This window comes from Bubalus bubalis, chromosome 11 (assembly GCF_019923935.1).
Source record: "Bubalus bubalis isolate 160015118507 breed Murrah chromosome 11, NDDB_SH_1, whole genome shotgun sequence".
NCBI classification, from domain to species: domain Eukaryota; kingdom Metazoa; phylum Chordata; class Mammalia; order Artiodactyla; family Bovidae; genus Bubalus; species Bubalus bubalis.
Genome location: NC_059167.1, coordinates 75509425 through 75530642, shown reverse-complemented (window position 1 = coordinate 75530642; position 21218 = coordinate 75509425). Strand labels below are relative to the sequence as shown.

The window sequence follows — 21218 nt, the reverse complement described above, 5'->3', positions numbered from 1 at the left end:
GATCACCTTACCTGCCTCCTGAAAAACCTGTATGCAAGTCAAAGAAGCAACAGTTAGAACTGGACATGGAGCAACAGACTGGTTCAAAATTGGGAAAGGAGTACATCAAGGCTGTATATTGTCACCCTGCTTATTTAACATATATGCAGAGTACATCATGTGAAATGCCAGGCAGGATGACTCATAAGCTGGATTCAAGACTGCCCAGAGAAATATCAATAACTTCAGATATGCAGATGATGCTACCCTAATGGCAGAAAGTGAATAGGAACTGAAGGAAAGTGAAATAGGAGAGTGAAAAAGCTGGCTTAAACTCAACATTCAAAAAACTAAAATCATGGCATCTGTTCCCATCAAATCATGCAAATAGATGGGGTAGGGGAATGGAAACAATGAAAGAATTTATTTTCTTGGGCTCCAAAATCACTGCAGACTATGACTGAAGCCATAAAATTAAAAGATGCTTGCTCCTTGGAAGAAGTAGGAGTGTTAGTCACTCAGTCATGTCCAACTCTTTGTGACCCCACATACTGTAGCCCACCAGGCTCCTCTGTCTATGGGATTCTCTAGGCAAGAATACTGCAGAGGACTGTCATGCCCTTCTCCAGAGGATTTTCCCAACCCAAGGATCGAACCCTGGTCTCCTGCATTGCAGGCAGATTCCTTAGAAAGTAAGTCTAAGCTACAGGGAAGATTCTTGATAGAAAAGTTATGACAAACCTAGACAGTGTATTAAAAACCAGAGACATCTCTTTGCCCACAAAGATCTGTAGAGTCAAAGCTATGGTTTTTTCAATAGTCATATGTGGATGTGAGAACTGGATCATAAAGAAAGTTGAGCACCGAAGAACTGATGCTTTCAAATTTTGGTGTTGGAGAAGACTCTTGAGTCCCTTGGACAGCAAGAAGCTCTAACCAGTCAATCCTAAAGGAAATCAACCCTAAATATTCATTGAAAGGACTGATGCTAAAGCTGAAACTCCAATACTTTGGCTACCTGATGCAAAGAGTCAACTCATTGGAAAAGACCCTGATGCTGGGAAAGATTAAGGGCAGGAGGAAAAGTGGACGACAGAGGGTGAGATGGTTGGATGATATCATCGACTCAATGGGCATGAGTTTGAGCAAACTCCAAGAGATAGTGAAGGACAGGGAAGGTAGGCGTTCTGCAGTCCATGAGGTCACGAGAAGTCAGACATGACTTAGCCATGAACAACAAACAAAAACAATGGGCATGAGTAACAGACTATGACAGCAAAATCAAGAAGTTCATTTCTATTTCCTCTCTTTCCTCCCTTCGTGGTATTCCAGGGCACTCCTATCCTTCCTCTCATAACCCTTTTGATTCAGCAGAATATTTTAATTCTTTTATCAAAACCTAGGGAGGCGGGGGAGTAAGAAGCAGTGCTTTGTGGCAAATAATTACTGCATATTTTCTGCAACTACAGTTTAAGGGGTTATATTATGGGTGTTTTGGTTCTGTGAATTAAGGCAGTATTTTCATGTGATCACTGACTCTCAAATTTGATTTCTTTTCTACTCTTTTTCAAGTAAAATTGAGTCACCTCTGTTTGCAGAGACAATGGGTGGAGCCAACTGCTCTGTGGTGTCTGAGTTTGTGTTCCTGGGACACTCTGATTCCTGGGAGATCCAGCTTCTTCTTTTCCTTTTCTTCTCTGTGTTCTACATGGCAAGCCTGATGGGAAACCTCCTTGTTGTGTTCTCTGTGAGTGCTGACACTAGCTTGCACTCCCCCATGTATTTCCTGCTGGCCAACCTCTCCTTTCTTGACATGGGGTTTTGTTCTACTACTGCTCCCAAAATGATTTATGACCTTTTCAGAAAATGCAAAGCCATCTCTTTTGGGGGTTGCCTAACTCAGATCTTCTTTATTCATGCCATTGGGGGCACAGAAATGGTGCTGCTCATTGCCATGGCCTTTGACAGATATGTGGCCATATGCAAGCCTCTCCACTACCTGACCATTATGAGCCCACGAATGTGTGTTTTGATTTTGGCTGCTGCCTGGGTCCTTGGCCTCATCCACTCAGTGGCCCAACTGGCTTTTGTCATAGACTTGCAGTTCTGTGGTCCTAATGTACTGGACAGCTTTTACTGTGACCTCCCCCGACTCATTAAACTTGCTTGCACAGAGACCTATAGACTAGAGTTCATGGTCACTGCCAACAGTGGACTCATCTCTGTGGGCTCCTTCTTCATATTGATTATTTCCTACATCTTCATTCTGGTCACTGTTTGGAAACATTCCTCAGGTAGTGTATTCAAGGCCCTCTCCACCTTGTCAGCTCACGTCACTGTGGTGGTCTTATTTTTTGGGCCATTAATCTTCTTCTACACCTGGCCCTTCCCTTCATCATACTTGGACAAGTTCCTTGCTATCTTTGATGCAGTGCTCACTCCTTTTCTGAATCCAGTCATCTACACATTCAGGAACAAGGAGATGAAAGCAGCAATGAAGAAACTCTGCCATCAGCTTGTGAGTTACAGCAAGATGTCCTAAATACTCTAAAGATAAAAGATATTTAGCTCTACCCTTAATGACAACAGAAAAAATGTAATTTCAGGCCTCTATTAATTTTATGTACTAGGTAATATTTAGGCATTTTTCATGTTTCTATATACCAAATAAATAAGGAGAAAAAGAGCTAACATTGGAGTTTCTATTTTTCCAACTTCCATTGGATTTTTATATAAATTATTTAATATTTACAATAACTCTGGGTGGTTATTATTTTGTTTTTTTTAATAATTAAGAAATGCTTGACTTGTTCTCTGTATAATTACTATGCAAAATACCTCAAACAAAAGTTGATTATCATCTTAATCCTCCACTTCCAATTTTCTTATCCATCAAAATGTGCCAAGCAGAGAATAACAATCGGTGTTGGAAAGTAATATATTATTCCTCAGAACGGAAGGAAATATTAATATTTGCAAATGATGAGACCAGCAAAGGATTTGTCTCCAAAATTTATGAATGGTTCATGTGGCTCAATATCCAAAAAACAAACAATCTTATCAAAAAATGGGTAGAAGATCTAAATAGATGTACAGATGAAAGATGCTCAACTTCCTAATTGTTAGAGAAATGTAGATCAAAACTACAATGAGGTATCACCTCACATGGGTCAGAATGACCATCATCAAAAAATCCACAAACAACAAATGCTGGAGTGGATGTGGAGAAGGGGGAACCTTCTTGTGCTGTTGGTGGGAATATAAATTGATGCCACTATGGAGGTTCCTTAAAAAACTAAAAATAGAACTAACCCAGCCATCCACTACTGGGCATATACCCTGAGAAAACCATAATTCAAAAAGACAAAAGCATCCCAATGTTCATGCAGCACCATTTACAACAGCCAGAACATGGAAACAACCTAAATGACCATTGACAAATGGATAAAGAAAATGTGGTACATATATACAATGGAGTATTACTCAGCAGTAAAAAGGAATGAAGCTAGATCATTTGTAGAGACATGGATGGATCTATAGTCTGTCATACAGTGTGAAGTAAGAAAGAAAGAGAAAAACAAATATTATATATTAATGTATATATGTGAAATTTAAAAAAATGGTACAGATGAACCTATTTGCTAGGCAGGAATAGATACAGAGACACAAAGAACAGACATATGGACACAGGGTCAGGGAGGAAGAGAGGTGGCATGATCTAGGAGATTGGGATTGACATATATACACCGCTGCTAAGTCGCTTCAGTCGTGTCCTACTCTGTGCGACCCCAGAGACGGCAGCCCACCAGGCTTCCCCGTCCCTGGGATTCTCCAGGCAAGAACACTGGAGTGGGTTGCCATTTCCTTCTCCAATGCATGAAAGTGAAAAGTGAAAGTGAAGTTGTTAAGTCGTGTCCGACTCTAGCGACCCCGTGGACTGTAGCCCACCAGGCTCCTCCGTCCATGGGATTTTCCAGGCAAAAGTACTGGAGTGGGGTGCCATTGCCTTAGATGGCTAGTGGGAACCTGTTGTATAGCACAGGGAGCTTATCTCGGTGCTCTGTGGTGACATAGATGACATAGTCCCTTCCTGACCCAGGGACTGAACACACATCTCCTGCACTGGCAAGTGGATTCTTTTCCACACAGTACAAATCTTTTATGAGAGATGATTTTATTAATAAAGAGTTTAAATATTCTTGCTGCTAAGTTGCTTCAGTCGTGTCCGACTCTGTGCGACCCCATAGAGGGCAGCCTACCAGGCTCCCCGGTCCCTGGGATTCTCCAGGCAAGAACACTGGAGTGGGGTGCCATTTCCTTCTCCAATGCATGAAAGTGAAAAAGTGAAACTGAAGTCACTCAATCGTGTCCGACTCTTAGCGACCCCATGGAATCCTACTAATTCTGAATATGTCAAGCTATAAAAGAAGTAATATTAAATACAGACGGGGTAGAGAAAAGAATTTTCAAAGCACAGCAAAAAATTTAACATAATCTTGATTGACCAACAGAAGAATAAAAAAATATAATTATGATAGAGTTATATAATGCAATTCTATGTATGCATTGTAAATTATTTTGTATTACAGTATTTAATAATGTAAAAGAATTCTCACAATATTCTGAAAAAGTCAGGTTAACAATGTAGAGACCATAAAATCACAATTGTATAAATGTATATTTATGTAGGCATAGAAAAATACTAGAAATAAATATGCCAGTACATTACTCATAATTATATCCAGATGGTAATTTTTATGGGTAATTTCTATTTTAATCTCTAATATCCATATAAATCTAACAGAATGAGCATATTTCTATTTTATTAACAACTATAATATTTTCTTAAAGAAATAAGAAAACAGGTATTTCACATCATAAGTAATTGAAAGAATTACTTAGAATCAAAGATGTACTTATCAATAATTTTTCGACTGTAAATGACATAATCACAACTTAAGTTTATGCAAGAGGATGGATGTACTGGCTTATTTAACAGCTCAGCTAGTAATCAAACTGAGTGCAAAAGCTGAATGTCCAAGACAGCTAGAATCAAGAACTTGAATACCTCCAAACCTAAATACTACATCTTCTTCTCTACCATATCTTTTTTTAAAAAAATTATCCCAGATTCAATTTCTAACAGGAGGAAATACGATTACCAGTAATTTCTACACATCACACTCCAAAAAGGACTTAGGCTTGGTTTCTCTATTCCCAAGTCTAACATCCTGGGGAGAAGCTCAGATTTGGACCTCTGTGGTCAGAGACATACTTGCACCACTCAACTGTGGCTTGGAGATATGTCATTATGACTTGGTTCAGAAGCCCAACCTTTGAAAAAACAGTAGTGGTCAGAGAGGTAGGATCTACATGTCTTTTTCTAATCATACCACACAGTTACCGCAAGAAAAATATAACATTTACCAGAAGAAGAAGGTTGCTGATGTGGGCAAAGAACAGAGATGTCCACTAAAAACAGGTATTATTTTAGACTAAGAAAGAATGACCTTGAAAAATTTTACATAAGATAGCAGAGAAACTCATTCACTATGTAGTTGAGGAATCTATCTATCATGGATATAGACCTGACACAAAGGCATAAAGAGAAAAGACTGAGAGGAGCAGGCATTTCTCTAAATCAACACACAAAAACAGCAAGGAATCGGAGAACCCCAGCTGGAACTACTGAATGTTGTTTAATCCATGGGAGAGAAAAAAACAGTGAAACTTCCATTTCAAAAATACCACTTCAAAAAAATTATAGGGAGATGGAGAATAGTATGAGCTAATAAACTGACACTGGTATATAGGTATCTGTTTTCTAAATGTTAAAAAAAAATAGGACTCAAAAAATGAATAAATGATATAAGGCAGAGGAAATCAAAAGAGAAAGCAATGAAATTATAAAGTGAAATAAATTAGAAGGTAAATAAGGGCCACTTATAAGACAATAGTTAGACTGATTAACTGGTTAAGAGGTATGGTGTCTATATAAGGATGTATATGGCTCAGTCATTTGCACTACAGGTTTTAGACTGGACCTTGGTTCCTCTTTGTTGAAATGAGTATGAATTGGAATTTCTAGATCTATTGATGTAAATCCCTCATTCCTATAAAATAGAATATGATCACTTTTAAAACACTTCCCAAATTAATGTTTAGCTTGCTGTGCTGTGCTGTGCTGCGCTCGGTTGTGTCTGACTCTGCAACTCCATGGACTGTGGTCTACCAGGCTCCTCTGTCCATGGAATTTTTCAGGCAAGAATACTTGAGTGGGTTGCCATTTCCCACTCCAGGGGATCTTCCTGACCCAGGAATTGAACTTGCATCTCTTATGTCTTCTGTATTGGCAGGTGAATTCTTTGGAATTCTTTATCACTAGCACTACCTGGAAATCTTGCAAGGACTCAAATCATCCAAATGCAATAGGAATAATCATGCCAACAGAAGGAAAAGGCGGAGCATGGCTAGTTACTTATGGAAATAATAATGCATGTGTAAGAGCATAGGGCTTACATAGCCTGGAACATAGTATGAACAATAACCAAAGGTAAATCTTGTGATGACCAGCCAGCACAGTCAAGATAAAAGGCCTGACCTAAGGATCCTATTTTTCCAATTGTAATGACAGTCATACCCTGGTGTGAAGAAATAGGCATTAAGTCTCAAAATCTGATATAATCAATATTTTAATAATTGGAGTAACTTATCTTGCTCTGATTTCCTGTTCATTAACATTGTTATCACTGCTTAACTTCTCTGAAATTTCCCTCAATGAAATAATGAGTTACAGGTATGTGGAAGTTCAAACTACTTGACTGATTTTTTTGTGACAAATTAATAAATGGGCATCTTGATGTATATATTTTGATCTAGTATTTATTTACCTAGTATCAATCAGAATTCCCTTATATAACCCACTCTGACACTGAAGATACTCAGTTTTGAAGTCTAGCCCATAGTATATTCATCACATTGAATTGCAATGTTTTTTTGAGAGACAAACATTTGGCATTTCCCAGAAGAAACTTTTTACCACACCACATGCTTCCTCCAACCATAGGCAGCAACACAATTTCTCAGCTAAGATTTTTATAAGAACCATATTACTTTAATCTGGGAAACCTAAATGTGTGTGTGATACCTGGAAACTCCTGATGTTAAAATAATAGAAATATAATATTACTTCAAGTTGATAAGGAAACCTTATACTTCTTGTCATTTAAGAAATCCTTCTGTAAATAATAAACTGACTGCACACTTTCTTCATTGCCAGTTTCATTTCTTTGTTCCTCAATGTATAGATGACTGAATTTAAAAAAGGAGTGAGAACTGCATCAAAAACAGCAAGGAATTTGTCCAGGTGTGATGTGGAGTGAGGCCAGATGTAAACAAAGATGCAAGGACCGAAGAACAAAATCACCACCATGACATGAGTTGACAAAGTGGAGAGGGCCTTAGATGAGCTACCTGAAGAGTGTTTCCGAACCGTGATGACGATAAAAATGTAGGAGACAATCAATATGAAGAATGATCCCAGGGATATGAATCCACTGTTGGCTGTGACCATGAACTCCAGCCTGTAGGTATCTGTACAGGCAAGTTTGATGAACCAAGGAAAGTCACAGTAAAAGCTGTCTAATACATTAGGGCCACAGAACGGCAGTTTTATAACAAAACCCAGTTGAACCACAGAGTGAATCAAGCCAATTATCCATGCAGCAACCAGGAGCAAAATACACATTTTTCGACTCATAATAGAGAAATAGTGGAGAGGCTTACATATGGCAATGTATCTGTCAAAGGCCATGGCGATAAGCAGCACCATCTCCACCCCAGCAATGACATGGATGAAGAAGATTTGAGTCATGCAGCCACTAAAGGAGATGACTTTACGTTTTTTGAAAAGATCATGAATCATCTTGGGAGAAATGACAGAAGAAACTCCCAGGTCAATGAAGGACAGGTTGGCCAACAGAAAGTACATGGGGGAGTGTAAGTGAGGGTTCATCATCACAGTGAGAATGATGAGAGAGTTTCCCATGATGCTTGCCACACAAAAAATGGAGGAGAACACAAAGAGGAGTTGGCTCTCCCAGAAATTGGTGAGTTCCAGGAACACGAACTCTGACACCATAGAGTGATTCGCTACATCCATTGCTTTATCAGCTTGAATGTTTCCAGATAAAAGAAAAGGAAAAATCAGTGAAAATAAGAATGCTAATAAAGTTCAACATTATAATATTATATAAGAAACTTCATGCTGTCAAGATTATATATCCCTTCAATTCTTTCTCAGGGCCATATCATCACTAAAAAAGCATTTTACCTGTGTTTTCTTAAAGCAGTTGAGTCACTTTCATATGCAATATACCTTTCACCACCTCCCCTAGAACTACTCATCTATAAACAAGAGAATGGAACAAATAAGATAATAGATGTGCATAGCAAGGACTGGGAGGGGCAGGAAAGGTGGTGCAGTGCACTACAAAGAGAAAAGGAAAGAGGAGGTGGAGATGGCATTTGCCAGAACACATTTGTTCTGTTTTTTAATTGTTCATAGAACAATTCTTCAACCATTCAAGTTGTCTCATTTCTTAACCTCTCTTCATCTCAGGCACAAAATATCTGTTATAATCTATCTTACAATCACATTTGCCATCATACCTACAATCACATTTGCAATTCACACAAAGCCCACAGACAGAAGTGAACATAAGAGAGCCAAGCATGGGGCATAGAGGTGACTCTGGAGTCTGACAGGTCCAATGAAAGAATAGAATGGATATTCATGGCACAGGGTATTTGCATGGGCAACCAGATGTATAAGTGAAAGTATCTAGTTTGTGATTAGCAGCCAGCAAATGGCCAAGATGTATACGATTCATGGGGAAGCAGGGTTTTTATGAGGAGTCAAAGAATTTAAGGAAGCCAGTTTGATCTATCTGACAAGATTCTTCACCATCTCTGAGGTTTGTGAACTTTGTTTAGAGCTATAGGAGTCTTAATCTTTTAGAATTTGTTGGAGATGAAAAAATGCACACTCGTGTCATAGTTGTCCATTGTCCCTCTCCTGTTGCCCCCTCTGCTTTAGCCCCATTTCCCTCCTTATCTCATCTCTCTCTGCTTCAAATCACCCAACTGTCTGGGATCTGATATCAAATCTCTTTCGTAACCCCAACTCTGGACTATTACATGAATCTCTCTAGTTCTTACCCATGTTTGCATTTACCAAATGGAAAATATATTCTCTTTCCTGTGAGTCAAACACTTCTGTGTCTCAGCCCTTCTGCTTCCTTAATATTTATATACAGCTAGAAAATGAAATGCATAGAAAAAAGAGGGAGATTGCAGCATAAATAGTGAAGAGCTGGTAAAGGTACATGAATGCACAAAAAGCCTCAGACCTGGAATCTCAGCAAGAGAAACCCACCAACAGAAAGAAAGAAAAAAAAAATCCCAAAGCTCTGCCTTTTAATGTGTGTTTATATACCTCAGTTATGCATGATTAGTGAAATTGATCATAAAACTATTATTCCACAAACCTCATTAGTGACCACCTAGTCCAGGAAGGAACCTAGGTTTTCTAGTACACATATGTCTTTGGATTCTGATTAAAGTAAGAAAATTTAAGCCAAACCTATATCTAGTTAGTCCAAAACAGTAACCACTAGTCACATGTAGCTAACAGTAGCAACTAATTACTAGCTCATTATTAAATAAAACTAAAAATCTACTTCCTCAGTTGCCCTGGGCACATTTAATAGTCACATATAGCTAGCAATCATGCATTGGCTAGTGCAATACAGGACATTTCCAATCTCTGCTCATCATTTAAAGGTAAATCAAAATCCCATTTCCTCCATCAAAATACCATTTCCCCAGTAATTCTATATTATATTAATCTTTTCCTTTTCATATTCCTAGAAGTCAGGAAACAAATTTTAATTGAAAAACAATAATTCCCTATATAAAAATAAGCCACAATATGTAGCCTCATAGGAGAAGCTCTGGATGTTTTTTTTATTTTGTTTTGTTAATGTTGGCCAGGAAGGATAAACAAGAGTCCACTGGGAAATTTACAGACAGCTTTACAAAGGAGAAAGGATCTGATGTGAGTTTTTAAAAATTAGTAAGAGTTTAATAAGCTGAGAGGAGGCCAGAGGGCATTCTGAGAAGAGATAATAATCGATGCCTTATTTAGGGGGCAAATCCTTTGCAACTTATCATAATTCTTCAATGGTTTCAATTTTATAGATTCTGTTTCCCCAAATGTACTGCAAGTTTGAGGAGGATAAATACCATTTCTTCTGGCTCTTTTATTTCCTAAAACAGATAATGAAATAAATAGCAAAGATTTCTTGATTGTCTAGACAATAAAACTCTGAAATAAAGCCCATCTTTTCAGGACCATAATTTTCCACAGTCCCTGTTTTTCTGATTACCATCTTTTTCTGTTAGGTCCAGCAGGCATAAGGGAAGTTTCCAAAATCAAACTGAGCACTAATGTTTTTCCCAACCACTCTCAAGAGAATACCCGATATCCTTGCTATAAATTTCCAGCTATATAATAGGGCAGCCTCATCTCAAGAGAGGTTTATAGTGGCCCACAGTTTAACTTCTGAAGGTTTATAGTGGTCCACGGTTTAACTTCTGAAGTTTCTAAAAATAACAAGCATGTAAAAGGAAAGAGAGAGAGACAGAAAGAGAGAAGCAAAGAGTTTCTGATAGCAGGAAATTTATAGCTTCTATCTGCCAGTCTTCATATATAATTAGTCACCTTACATGCCATTCTTAAAGTCAGAAAAGAAAATACAGATATTTTTCACCATACTTTTAAAACTTCTGAAATATTTAATGATAGAATTTTAGAGCTGGAGACACATAGATACACTATTTATGTGGCACATATTTCCTTATATTTGATCCACCTATTGGTAGATATTTCTGATAATAGGACTGTTTTCATTCACAGATGAGTAATCCCAAATTCAGAGAAGTTAGCAAATTACTGAAAAACCAAAAAAATAAAAAGAAAGAATCAACCATTTTGATTCCAAATACATGGCTACTTGGCTGCTGCTGCTGCTAAGTCACTTCAGTCATGTCCGACTCTGTGTAACCCCATAGACGGCAACGCACCAGGCTCCCCGTCCCTGGGATTCTCCAGGCTCAAGAACACTGGAAGTGGGTTGCCATTTCCTTCTCCAATGAATCCAAATATCGTTATTTGTTCATGATCTAAAAACTACTATTATAAATTTTAAATAAGAATTCAGAAAAATGTATACCTGAATCTTATACAATGCATTAATTATATCTCAATAAAAATGTGAATAAAAGAATCCTAATTTACTCAGAAAAATTTTCTATCCTAAACACATAAGCATTTACACATACATAAATTAACTTACCTAAAATTTCACAGCTACCAGTGGCAGAATCTAGACTTAAATCCCCATGTTATTGCTACAGGTTGAGGGGAAGGGATAAAGATGATTGCTGATTAGAATGGGAAAGAATCAAAATACACCAAGGTTTTGATATCAGTAAAAGATTTACCAAAATCTCAGGGGACCACTTATTCATTAAAAGCCATAATAGTTGATAGGCAAGAAAGATTCCCACTAGAAACAAAAATCTGAAAGTGCTAATATTTGAAGTCACGGGGAAAATTTTCTGTTTAAAGAATAATATCTAAAGAGATAAAGTTAATGGAGAAACCATACATGGTCCCAAAAGATCACATACCTTGTATTTGTCATCATCATCATTATATTATGATTACTACTATTTTATATATGTTATTTGCCTTTTAAAACCCTGTTCAGGGCGGTCCTAAGATGGCAGAGGGATAGAATGGGGAGGCCACTTTCTCCCCCACAAATTCATCAAAAGAACATTTGAACGCTGAGTAAATTCCACAGAACAACTTCTGAATGCTGGTAGAGGACATCAGGCACCCAGAACAGCAGCTCAATGTCTTTGAAAGGAGGTAGGAAAAAATATAAAAGATAAAAAGAGAGACAAAAGAGATAGGGACAGAAATCCATCCCAGGAATGGAGTCTTAAAAAAGAGAGAAGTTTCAAAACACCAGACTCACTGGTGAGTCTGTGGCGAGCCTTGGAACCTCAGAGGGCAGCATAACCGAGAGGAAAAATAAATAAATAATTAAAACCCACAGATTACTGTGCCCAATGGTAACTCTCAGCGGAGAAGCAGTGCAGACGCCCGCATCCACCACTAGCAAGCGGGGGCTGGGCAGGGAGGCAAGGGCTGCATTGCTTAAAGACCGGGACTGAATGCCCCGAGGCCAATCTGAGGGAACTAACTTGAGAAAGCAAACCTAACTGCTGCTGCTGCTGCTAAGTCGCTTCAGTCGTGTCCGACTTTCTGCGACCCCATAGACGGCAGCCCACCAGGCTCCCCCGTCCCTGGGATTCTCCAGGCAAGAACACTGGAGCCGGTTGCCATTTCCTTCTCCAATGCATGAAAGTGAAAAGTGAAAGTGAAGTCGCTCAGTCGTGTTCAACTCTTAGCGACCCCATGGACTGCAGCCCACCAGGCTCCTCCGTCCATGGGATTTTCCAGGCAAGAGTACTGGAGTGGGGTGCCATTGCCTTCTCCCAGCAAACCAAACAGTGGGATAGCAATTCCACGAAAAGCCCTAACCTAAGACACAGCCAGGCCGGCTCACAGAACAAAGCACTGAGCAGAGCTAGCCGGCTGTGGACTGACCCATCCCCCGCTGGAGACAGGGGGGCAAGGGCAGCCAGAGCCAGAAGGGGCCAATCGCAGCCCCAGAGAGGCATCATCTACCAAACTGCAAGCAGGCTTCGTTGCTAACCAAGACTTCCTGGGATTCTGGACGGTCGACATCCGCCAGGAGGGTTGCAGCCAGAGATCAGCTCCCCAGAAGAGACACACGGCACACCTGAGAAGGTGCGCCAGTTGTACACCCAGAAAACTGAGCCGCAGGGACAGGGGAGGAGATAAGTCGCAGCGACCACGCTAGCCAAGCACCTGGTCACCTGAGCTTCTCAGACCTGGGAAGGGCACAAAACACAGGCCCAACCAAGTCTGCGCCTTTGTGGAGTACCTGAGTACCTGAACCAGAGCGGCTTAGACCTGGGAAGTGCATACAAACCAGGGCTGACCTCAGACAGTTCCCGGAAGAGCAACCTAGAGCCTAAGCAGTGTAGACAGGGAAAGCACACACACCGTGAGCAGGGGCAAATCCAGTGTGGACAAGACACTGAGCAGAGCACACGCCAGTGTTATTTGTTTGCAGTGTTCCTCCCTCCTCACAGCACTACTGAACAAGTGAGCCTAAAAAAGTGACCACCTTTGCCCCCTTGTGTCAGGGTGGAAGTTAGACACTGAAGAGACCAGCAAACAGAAGAAGCCAAAACAAACAGAGGGAACAGCCTTGGAAGTGACGGGTGCGATAGATTAAAACCCTGTAGTTAGCACCAACTACATAGGAAGGGGCCTATAGATCTTGAGAAATATAAGCCGGATCAAGGAACTATCTGAAAATGAACTGACCCCACACTGTCCACAACACCAGAGAAAGTCCTAGATATATTTTTACTATTATCATTTCTTAATTAAAATTTTTTTTTCATTTTAAGTTCTCTATTACTCCTTTAATTTTCATTTTTATAACCTACTATTACTTTGCAAAAAAAAACACCCTTTTTTTAAAGCAAACTTCATATATATATATTTTTTAATAATTTTTGTGACTTTGTTTTTCTAATTAATATTGTATTTTTGAGGATTCAACCTCTACTCTAGATTTTTAATCTTTGCTTTTTGGTGTTTGTTATCAATTTTGTACCTTTAAGAATCCAATCTTCAGTACCCATTTTTACTTGGGAGAGAGATTACTGGCTTGACTGCTCTCTACCCATTTGGACTCTCCTTTTTCTTCACCAGGTCGCCTCTATCTCCTCCCTACCCCTTCTCTTCTCTACCCAACTCTGTAAATCTCTGTGTGTTCTGGACTCTGGAGAACACTTAGGGAACTGATTACTGGCTAGATCTGTCTCTCTCCTTTTGATTCCCCCCTTTATCCTCCTGGTCACCTCTGTCTCCTTCCTCCCTCTTCTCTTCTCTGTATAACTCCGTGAACATCTCTGAGCGGTCCAGACTGTGGAGAGTACATAAGGAAGTGATTACTGGCTAGCTTGCTCTCCCCTCTTTTGATTCCCCCTCTTCTCCTCCTGGTCACCTTTATCTCCCTCCTCTCTCTTCTCCTCTCCATGTAACTCCGTGAACCTTTCTGGGAGTCCCTCACTGTGGAGAAACTTTTCTTCTTTAACCTAGATGTTTTATCATCAGTGCTGTATAGATGGAGAAGTCTTTAGGCTACTGTAAGAATAAGACTGAACACCAAAGGCAGGAGGCTTCAGTCCAAATCCTGAGAACACCAGAGAACTCCTGACTCCAGGGAACACTAATCAATAGGAGCTCATCAAATGCTTCCATACCTACACTGAAACCAAGCACTACCCAAGGGCCAATAAGTTCAGAGCAAGACATACCAAGCACATTCTCCAGCAACACAGGAACATAGCCTTGAGCTTCAATATACAGGCTGCCCAAAGTCACACCAAACCCATTGACATCTCATAACTCATTACTGGACATTTCATTGCACTCCAGAGAGAATAAATCCAGCTCCACCCACCAGAACACTGACACAAGCTTCCCTAACCAGGAAACCTTGACAAACCACCCGTGCAATCCCACCCACAGTGAGGAAACTCCACAATAAAGAGAACTCTACAAACTGTCAGAACACAGAAAGGCCACCCCAAACACCACAATATAAACAAGATGAAGAGTCAGAGAAATACCCAGCAGGTAAAGGAACAGGATAAATACCCACCAAACCAAAGAGGAAGAGATAGAGAATCTACCTGATTCAGAATTCTGAATAATGATAGTGAAAATGATCCAAAATCTTGAAAACAAAATGGAGTTACAGATAAATAGCCTGGAGACAAGGATTGAGAAGATGCAACAAAAGTTTAAGAAGGACCCAGAGGAAATAAAAAAGTCAATATATTGAATAATGCAATAAATTTGAGATAAAAAACACTCTGGAGGGAACCAACAGTAGAATAATGGAGGCAGAAGATAGGATAAGTGAGGTAGAAGATAGAATGGTAAAAATAAATGAAAGAGAGAAAAAAGAAAAATGAATTGAAAGAAATGATGACAATCTCAGAGAACTCTTGGACAAAGTTAAACACCCCAACATTCAAATCATAGGAGTCCCAGAAGAAGAAGACAAAAAGAAAGACCATGAGAAAATACTTGAGGAGATAATAGTTGAAAAGTTCCCTAAAATGGGGAAGGAAATCACCACCCAAGTCCAAGAAACCCAAGAGTCCCAAACAGGATAAACCCAAAGCAAAACACCCCAAGACACATATTAATCAAATTAACAAAGATCAAACACAGAGAACAAATATTAAAAGCAGCAAAGGAAAAACAACAAATAACACACAAGGGGATTCCCTTAAGGATAACAGCTGATTTTTCAATAGAAACTCTTCAGGCCAGGAGGGAATGGCAGGACATACTTAAAGTGATGAAAGAAAATAAACTACAGCCCAGATTACTGTACCCAGCAAGGATCTCATTCCAATATGAAGGAGAACTCAAAAGCTTTACAGATAAGCAAAAGCTGAGAGAATTCAGCACCACCAAACCAGCTCTCCAACAAATGCTAAAGGATCTTCTCTAGAGAGGAAACACAGAAAAGGTGAATAAACTCGAACCCACAACAATAAAGTAAATGACAACAGGATCATACTTATCAATAATTACCTTAAACTTAAATGGGTTGAATGCCCCAACCAAAAGACAAAGACTGGCTGAATGGATACAAAAACAAGACTCCTATATATGTTGTCTACAAGAGACCCACCTCGAAACAAGGGACACATACAGACTGAAAGTGAAGGGCTAGAAAAAGATATTCCACGCAAATAGAGACCAAAAGAAAGCAGGGCTAGCAATACTCATATCAGATAAAATAGACTTTAAAACAAAGGCTATGAAAAGAGACAAAGAAGGACACTACATAATGATCAAAGGATCAACCCAAGAAGAAGATATAACAATTATAAATATATACGCACCCAACATAGGAGCACCGCAATATGTAAGACAAATGCTAAGTATGAAAGGGGAAATAAATAATAACACAATAATAGTGGGAGACTTTAATACCCCACTCATATCTATGGATAGATCAACTAAACGGAAAATTAACAAGGACACACAAACTTTAAATGATACAATAGGCCAGTTAGTACTAATTGATATCTATAGGACATTTCACCCCAAAACAATGAATTTCACCTTTTTCTCAAGTGCACATGGAACCTTCTCCAGAATAGATCACACCCTGGGCCATAAATCTAGCCTTGGTAAAGTAAAAAAATTGAAATCATTCCAAGCATCTTTTCTGACCACAATGCAGTAAGATTAGATGTCAATTACAGGAGAAAAACTATTAAAAATTCCAACATATGGAGGCTGAACAACACGCTGCTGAATAACCAACAAATCACAGAAGAAATCAAAATATGCATAGAAATGAATGAAAATGAAAACACAACAACCCAAAACCTGTGGGACACTGTAAAAGCAGTGCTAAGGGGAAGGTTCATAGCAAGACAAGCTTACCTCAAGAAACAAGAAAAAAGTCAAATAAATAACTTAAATCCATACCTAAAGCAACTAGAAAAGGAAGAAATGAAGAACCCCAGGGTTAGGAGAAGGAAAGAAATCTTAAAAATTAGGGCAGAAATAAATGCAAAAGAAACAAAAGAGACCATAGCAAAAATCAACTAAGCTAAAGTGATTCTTTGAGAAGTTAAATAAAAATGACAAACCATTAGCCAGACTCATCAAGAAACAAGGGACAAAAATCAAATCAACAAAATTATAAATGAAAATGGAGAGACCACAACAGACAACACAGAAATACAAAGTACCATAAGAGACTACTATCAGCAACTATATGCCAATAAAATGGACAACTTGGAAGAAATGAACAAATTCTTAGAAAAGTACAACTTTCCAAAACTGGACCAGGAAGAAATAGAAAATCTTAACAAACCCATCACAAGCACAGAAATTGAAACTGTAATCAGAAATCTTCCAGCAAACAAAAGCCCAGGAACAGACGGCTCCACAGCTGAATTCTACCAAAAATTTAGAGAAAAGCTAACACCTATCCTACTCAAACTCTCCAGAAAATTTCAGAGGAAGGTAAACTTCCAAACTCATTCGATGAGGCCGCCATCACCCTAATACCAAAACCTGACAAAGATTCCACAAAAAAAGAAAACTACAGGCCAATATCACTGATGAACATAGATGCAAAATCTTTAACAAAATTCTAGCAATCAGAGTCCAACAATGCATTAAAAAGATCATACACCATGACCAAGTGGGCTTTATCCCAGGGATGCAAGGATTCTTCAATATTTGCAAATCAATCAATGTAATACACCACATTAACAAATTGAAAAATAAAAGCCATATGATTATCTCAATAGATGCAGAGAAAGCCTTGACAAAATTCAACATCCATTTATGATAAAACCCCTCCAGAAGGCAGGAATAGAAAGAACATACCTCAATATAATAAAAGCTATATATGACAAACCCACAGCAAACATTATCCTCAATGGTGAAAAATTGAAAGCATGTCCCCTAAAGTCAGAAACAAGACAAGGGTGCCCACTCTCACCACTATTATTCAACATAGTTTTGGAAGTTTTGGCCACAGCAATCAGAGCAGAATAAGAAATAAAAGGAATCCAGATTGGAAAAGAAGAAGTAAAACTCTCACTGTTTGCAGATGACATGATCCTCTACATAAAAAAACCCTAAAGACTCCACCAGAAAATTACTAGAGCTAATCAGTGAATATAGTAAAGTTACAGGATATAAAATCAACACAGATTAATCCCTTGCACTCCTATACACTAACAATGAGAAAACAGAAAGAAAAATTAAGGAAACAATCCCATTAACCATTGCAATGAAAAGAACAAAATACTTAGGAATATATCTACCTAAAGAAACAAAAGACCTATATATAGAAAACTATAAAACACTGATGAAAGAAATCAAAGAGGACACTAATAGATGGATAAATATACCATGTTCATGGATTGGAAGAATCAATATAGTGAAAATAAATATATGACCCAAAGCAATCTATAGATTCAATGCAATCCACCTACCAACGGTATTTTTCACAGAACTAGAACAAATAATTTCACATTTTGTATAGAAATACAAAAAAAACGAATAGCCAAAGCAATCTTGAGAAAGAAGAATGGAACTGGAGAAATCAACCTGCCTGACTTCAGGCTCTACTACAAAGCCACAGTCATCAAGACAGTATGGTACTGGCACAAAGACAGAAATATAGATCAATGGAACAAAATAGAAAGCCCAGAGATAAATCCACACACCTATGGACACCTTATCTTTGACAAAGGAGGAAAGAATATACAATGGAGAAAAGATAATCTCTTTAACAAGTGGTGCTGGGAAAACTGGTCAACCACTTGTAAAAGAATGAAACTAGAACACTTTCTAACACCATACACAAAAATAAACTCAAAATGGATTAAAGATCTAAATGTAAGACCAGAAACTATAAAACTCCTAGAGAACGTAGGCAAAACACTCTCTGACATACATCACAGCAGGATCCTCTATGACCCACCTCCCAGAATATTGGAAATAAAAGCAAAAATAAACAAATGGGACCTAAGTAAAATTAAAAGCTTCTGCACAACAAAGGAAACTATAAGCTAGGTGAAAAGACAGCCTTCAGAATGGGAGAAAATAATAGCAAATGAAGCAACTGACAAACAACTAATCTCAAAAATATATAAGCAACTCCTGCAGCTCAATTCCAGAAAAATAAACAACCCAATCAAAAAATGGACCAAAGAACTAAACAGACATTTCTCCAAAGAAGACATACAGATGGCTAACAAACACATGGAAAGATGCTCAACATCACTCATTATCAGAGAAATGCAAATCAAAACCACTATGAGGTACCATTTCATGCCAGTCAGAATGGCTGCTATCCAAAGTCTACAAGCAATAAATGCTGGAGAGGGTGTGGAGAAAGGGGAACCCTCTTACACTTTTGGTGGGAATGCAAACTAGTACAGCCACTATGGAGAACAGTGTGGAGATTCCTTTAAAAAGTGGAAAGAGAACTGCCGTACAACCCAGCAATCCCACTGCTGGGCATACACACCGAGGAAACCAGAACTGAAAGAGACGCATGTACCCCAGTGTTGATCACAGCAATGTTTATAATAGCCAGGACATGGAAGCAACCTAGATGTCCACCAGATGTCCATCCAGATGAATGGATAAGAAAGCTGTGGTACGTATACACAATGGAGTATTATTCAGCCATTAAAAAGAATACATTTGAATCAGTTCTAATGAGGTGGATGAAACTTGAGCCTATTATACAGAGTGAAGTAAGCCAGAAAGAAAAACACCAATACAGTATACTAACGCATATATATGGAATTTAGAATGATGGTAATGATAACCCTGTATGCGAGATAGCAAAAGAGACACAGATGTATAGAACAGTCTTTTGGAATCTGTGGGAGAGGGTGAGGGTGGGATGGTTTTGGAGAATGGCATTGAAACATGTATATTATCAGATGTGAAACGAATCACCAGTCCAGGATCGATGCATGATACAGGATGCTTGGGGCTGGTGCACTGGGATGACCCAGAGGGATGGGATGGGGAGGGAGGTGGGAGGGGGTTCAGGATGGCGAACATATGTACACCCATGGCAGATTCATGTTGATGTATGGCAAAACCAATACAATATTGTAAAGTAATTAGCCTCCAATTAAAATAAATAAATTTATATTTAACAATAAACCCTGTTCATGTGCATAACAACAAAAAACAAGGGAGAAAGAAATATCTAAGAAGTAATGATGGCTGTCACTTTCACATATTACAAAGAGATCAAAAAGAAAAAGACTAAGAAAAAGGCATGGATTTACAGCTGGAATATCTTTTCTGCCATTAAAGGTTCAGGTGAAATAAAAAACTAAAGATAAAATATAGATTTTAGGGAGGTAACAGTGAGCAAGTGGAGAAAGGACGACCAGAAATGACAAAATCTCAGTAACACAGGATAAAAGGTTTTGAGAAGTAAATGTGGAAAATAAGGCAATATGCTATCTCAGTTGGTAAGGAATCTGCATGCAATGCTGGAGACCCAGGTTGGATTCCTGGGTCAGGAAGATCCCCTGGAGAAGGAAATGGTATCCCACTCCAGTATTCTTGCCTGGAGAATCCCATGGACAGAGGAGCCTGGAAGACTACAGTCTGTGGGGTCACAAGAGTTGGACATGACTTAGTGACTAAACTACTAATTAACTACTATGCTATGTGCACAAAATTTGTAAAGGCAAAAATCTATATATAGTTTAAAAATAAATAAAATTTCCAAACAGCTATGAGAATCTTGTTGAAGATGGGAATCATGAACTTGGACAAAAGCTAGAAGGAATATTTCTGTGGCAGCATTCAGAAATACTCAGGAACCTGATACTTAGAATCTTCAAGTAGCACATTTGTTTGGCATAGTAAGTAGAATGGAGTACCAAATGAGATAGAGATCCTTAGGGGCTAGAAATAATTTAACTAAATTACACTCTAGGTGATACAGCAAGTGAATCCAAATTGACCTGACATATGGGAAAAATAGAATACAGACCAGAGATCTTAAAGGCAGGGACAGAAATTGTAAGCTTATGGTATCTACTCTTTCACTCCTATCTTGATTCTCAAATCTAAATTCATATTAAAAATCAACCTTGCAACAATATGATCGATCACTATAATTAACACTCCTGTATGATATATACCAAAGTTGTTAAGAGTGTAGATCCATGTAAGTGGTATATGTCAATTATTTCTCAATAAAGTTAGAAAAAAAAACACTTCATTTTCTTACATGTGGATTTCTCCATATAATTTCACTGACCCTTCCTGTACAATTTCTGCTCCTGCTCATTCTGCTACAGTCTCCCTCTCTGGAAGCCTGGGAACCTGAGAAGGACATTCTTGTGGAAGAATACAATCCACCAACCCCTCTACCCCACCTACCTAATCTATCAAAAGTTCTCAGATG

At 38.7% G+C, this 21218-nt stretch overlaps 2 protein-coding genes across 2 annotated transcripts; one reads left to right on the top strand and one right to left on the bottom strand.

Moving 5' to 3' along the window:
• Nucleotides 1-1573: 1573 nt before the first annotated feature.
• LOC102390114 (olfactory receptor 4F6-like) lies at nt 1574-2571 on the top strand. The gene has a single exon (XM_044925529.1). It carries the CDS (start codon nt 1583-1585, stop codon nt 2519-2521), a length of 939 nt encoding a protein of 312 aa, XP_044781464.1. The 5' UTR covers nt 1574-1582; the 3' UTR covers nt 2522-2571.
• A 4633-nt stretch (nt 2572-7204) lies between these two features.
• Nucleotides 7205-8152, bottom strand: LOC102390440 (olfactory receptor 4F3/4F16/4F29-like). Its single transcript, XM_044925528.2, has one exon. It carries the CDS (start codon nt 8138-8140, stop codon nt 7205-7207), a length of 936 nt encoding a protein of 311 aa, XP_044781463.2. The 5' UTR covers nt 8141-8152.
• Nucleotides 8153-21218: the final 13066 nt, after the last annotated feature.

Bases quoted from the DNA above. Each gene is read 5' to 3' on its own strand.
- LOC102390114 (XM_044925529.1), top strand. From the start codon at position 1,583: ATGGGTGGAGCCAACTGCTCTGTGGTGTCTGAGTTTGTGTTCCTGGGA.
- LOC102390440 (XM_044925528.2), bottom strand. From the start codon at position 8,140: ATGGATGTAGCGAATCACTCTATGGTGTCAGAGTTCGTGTTCCTGGAA.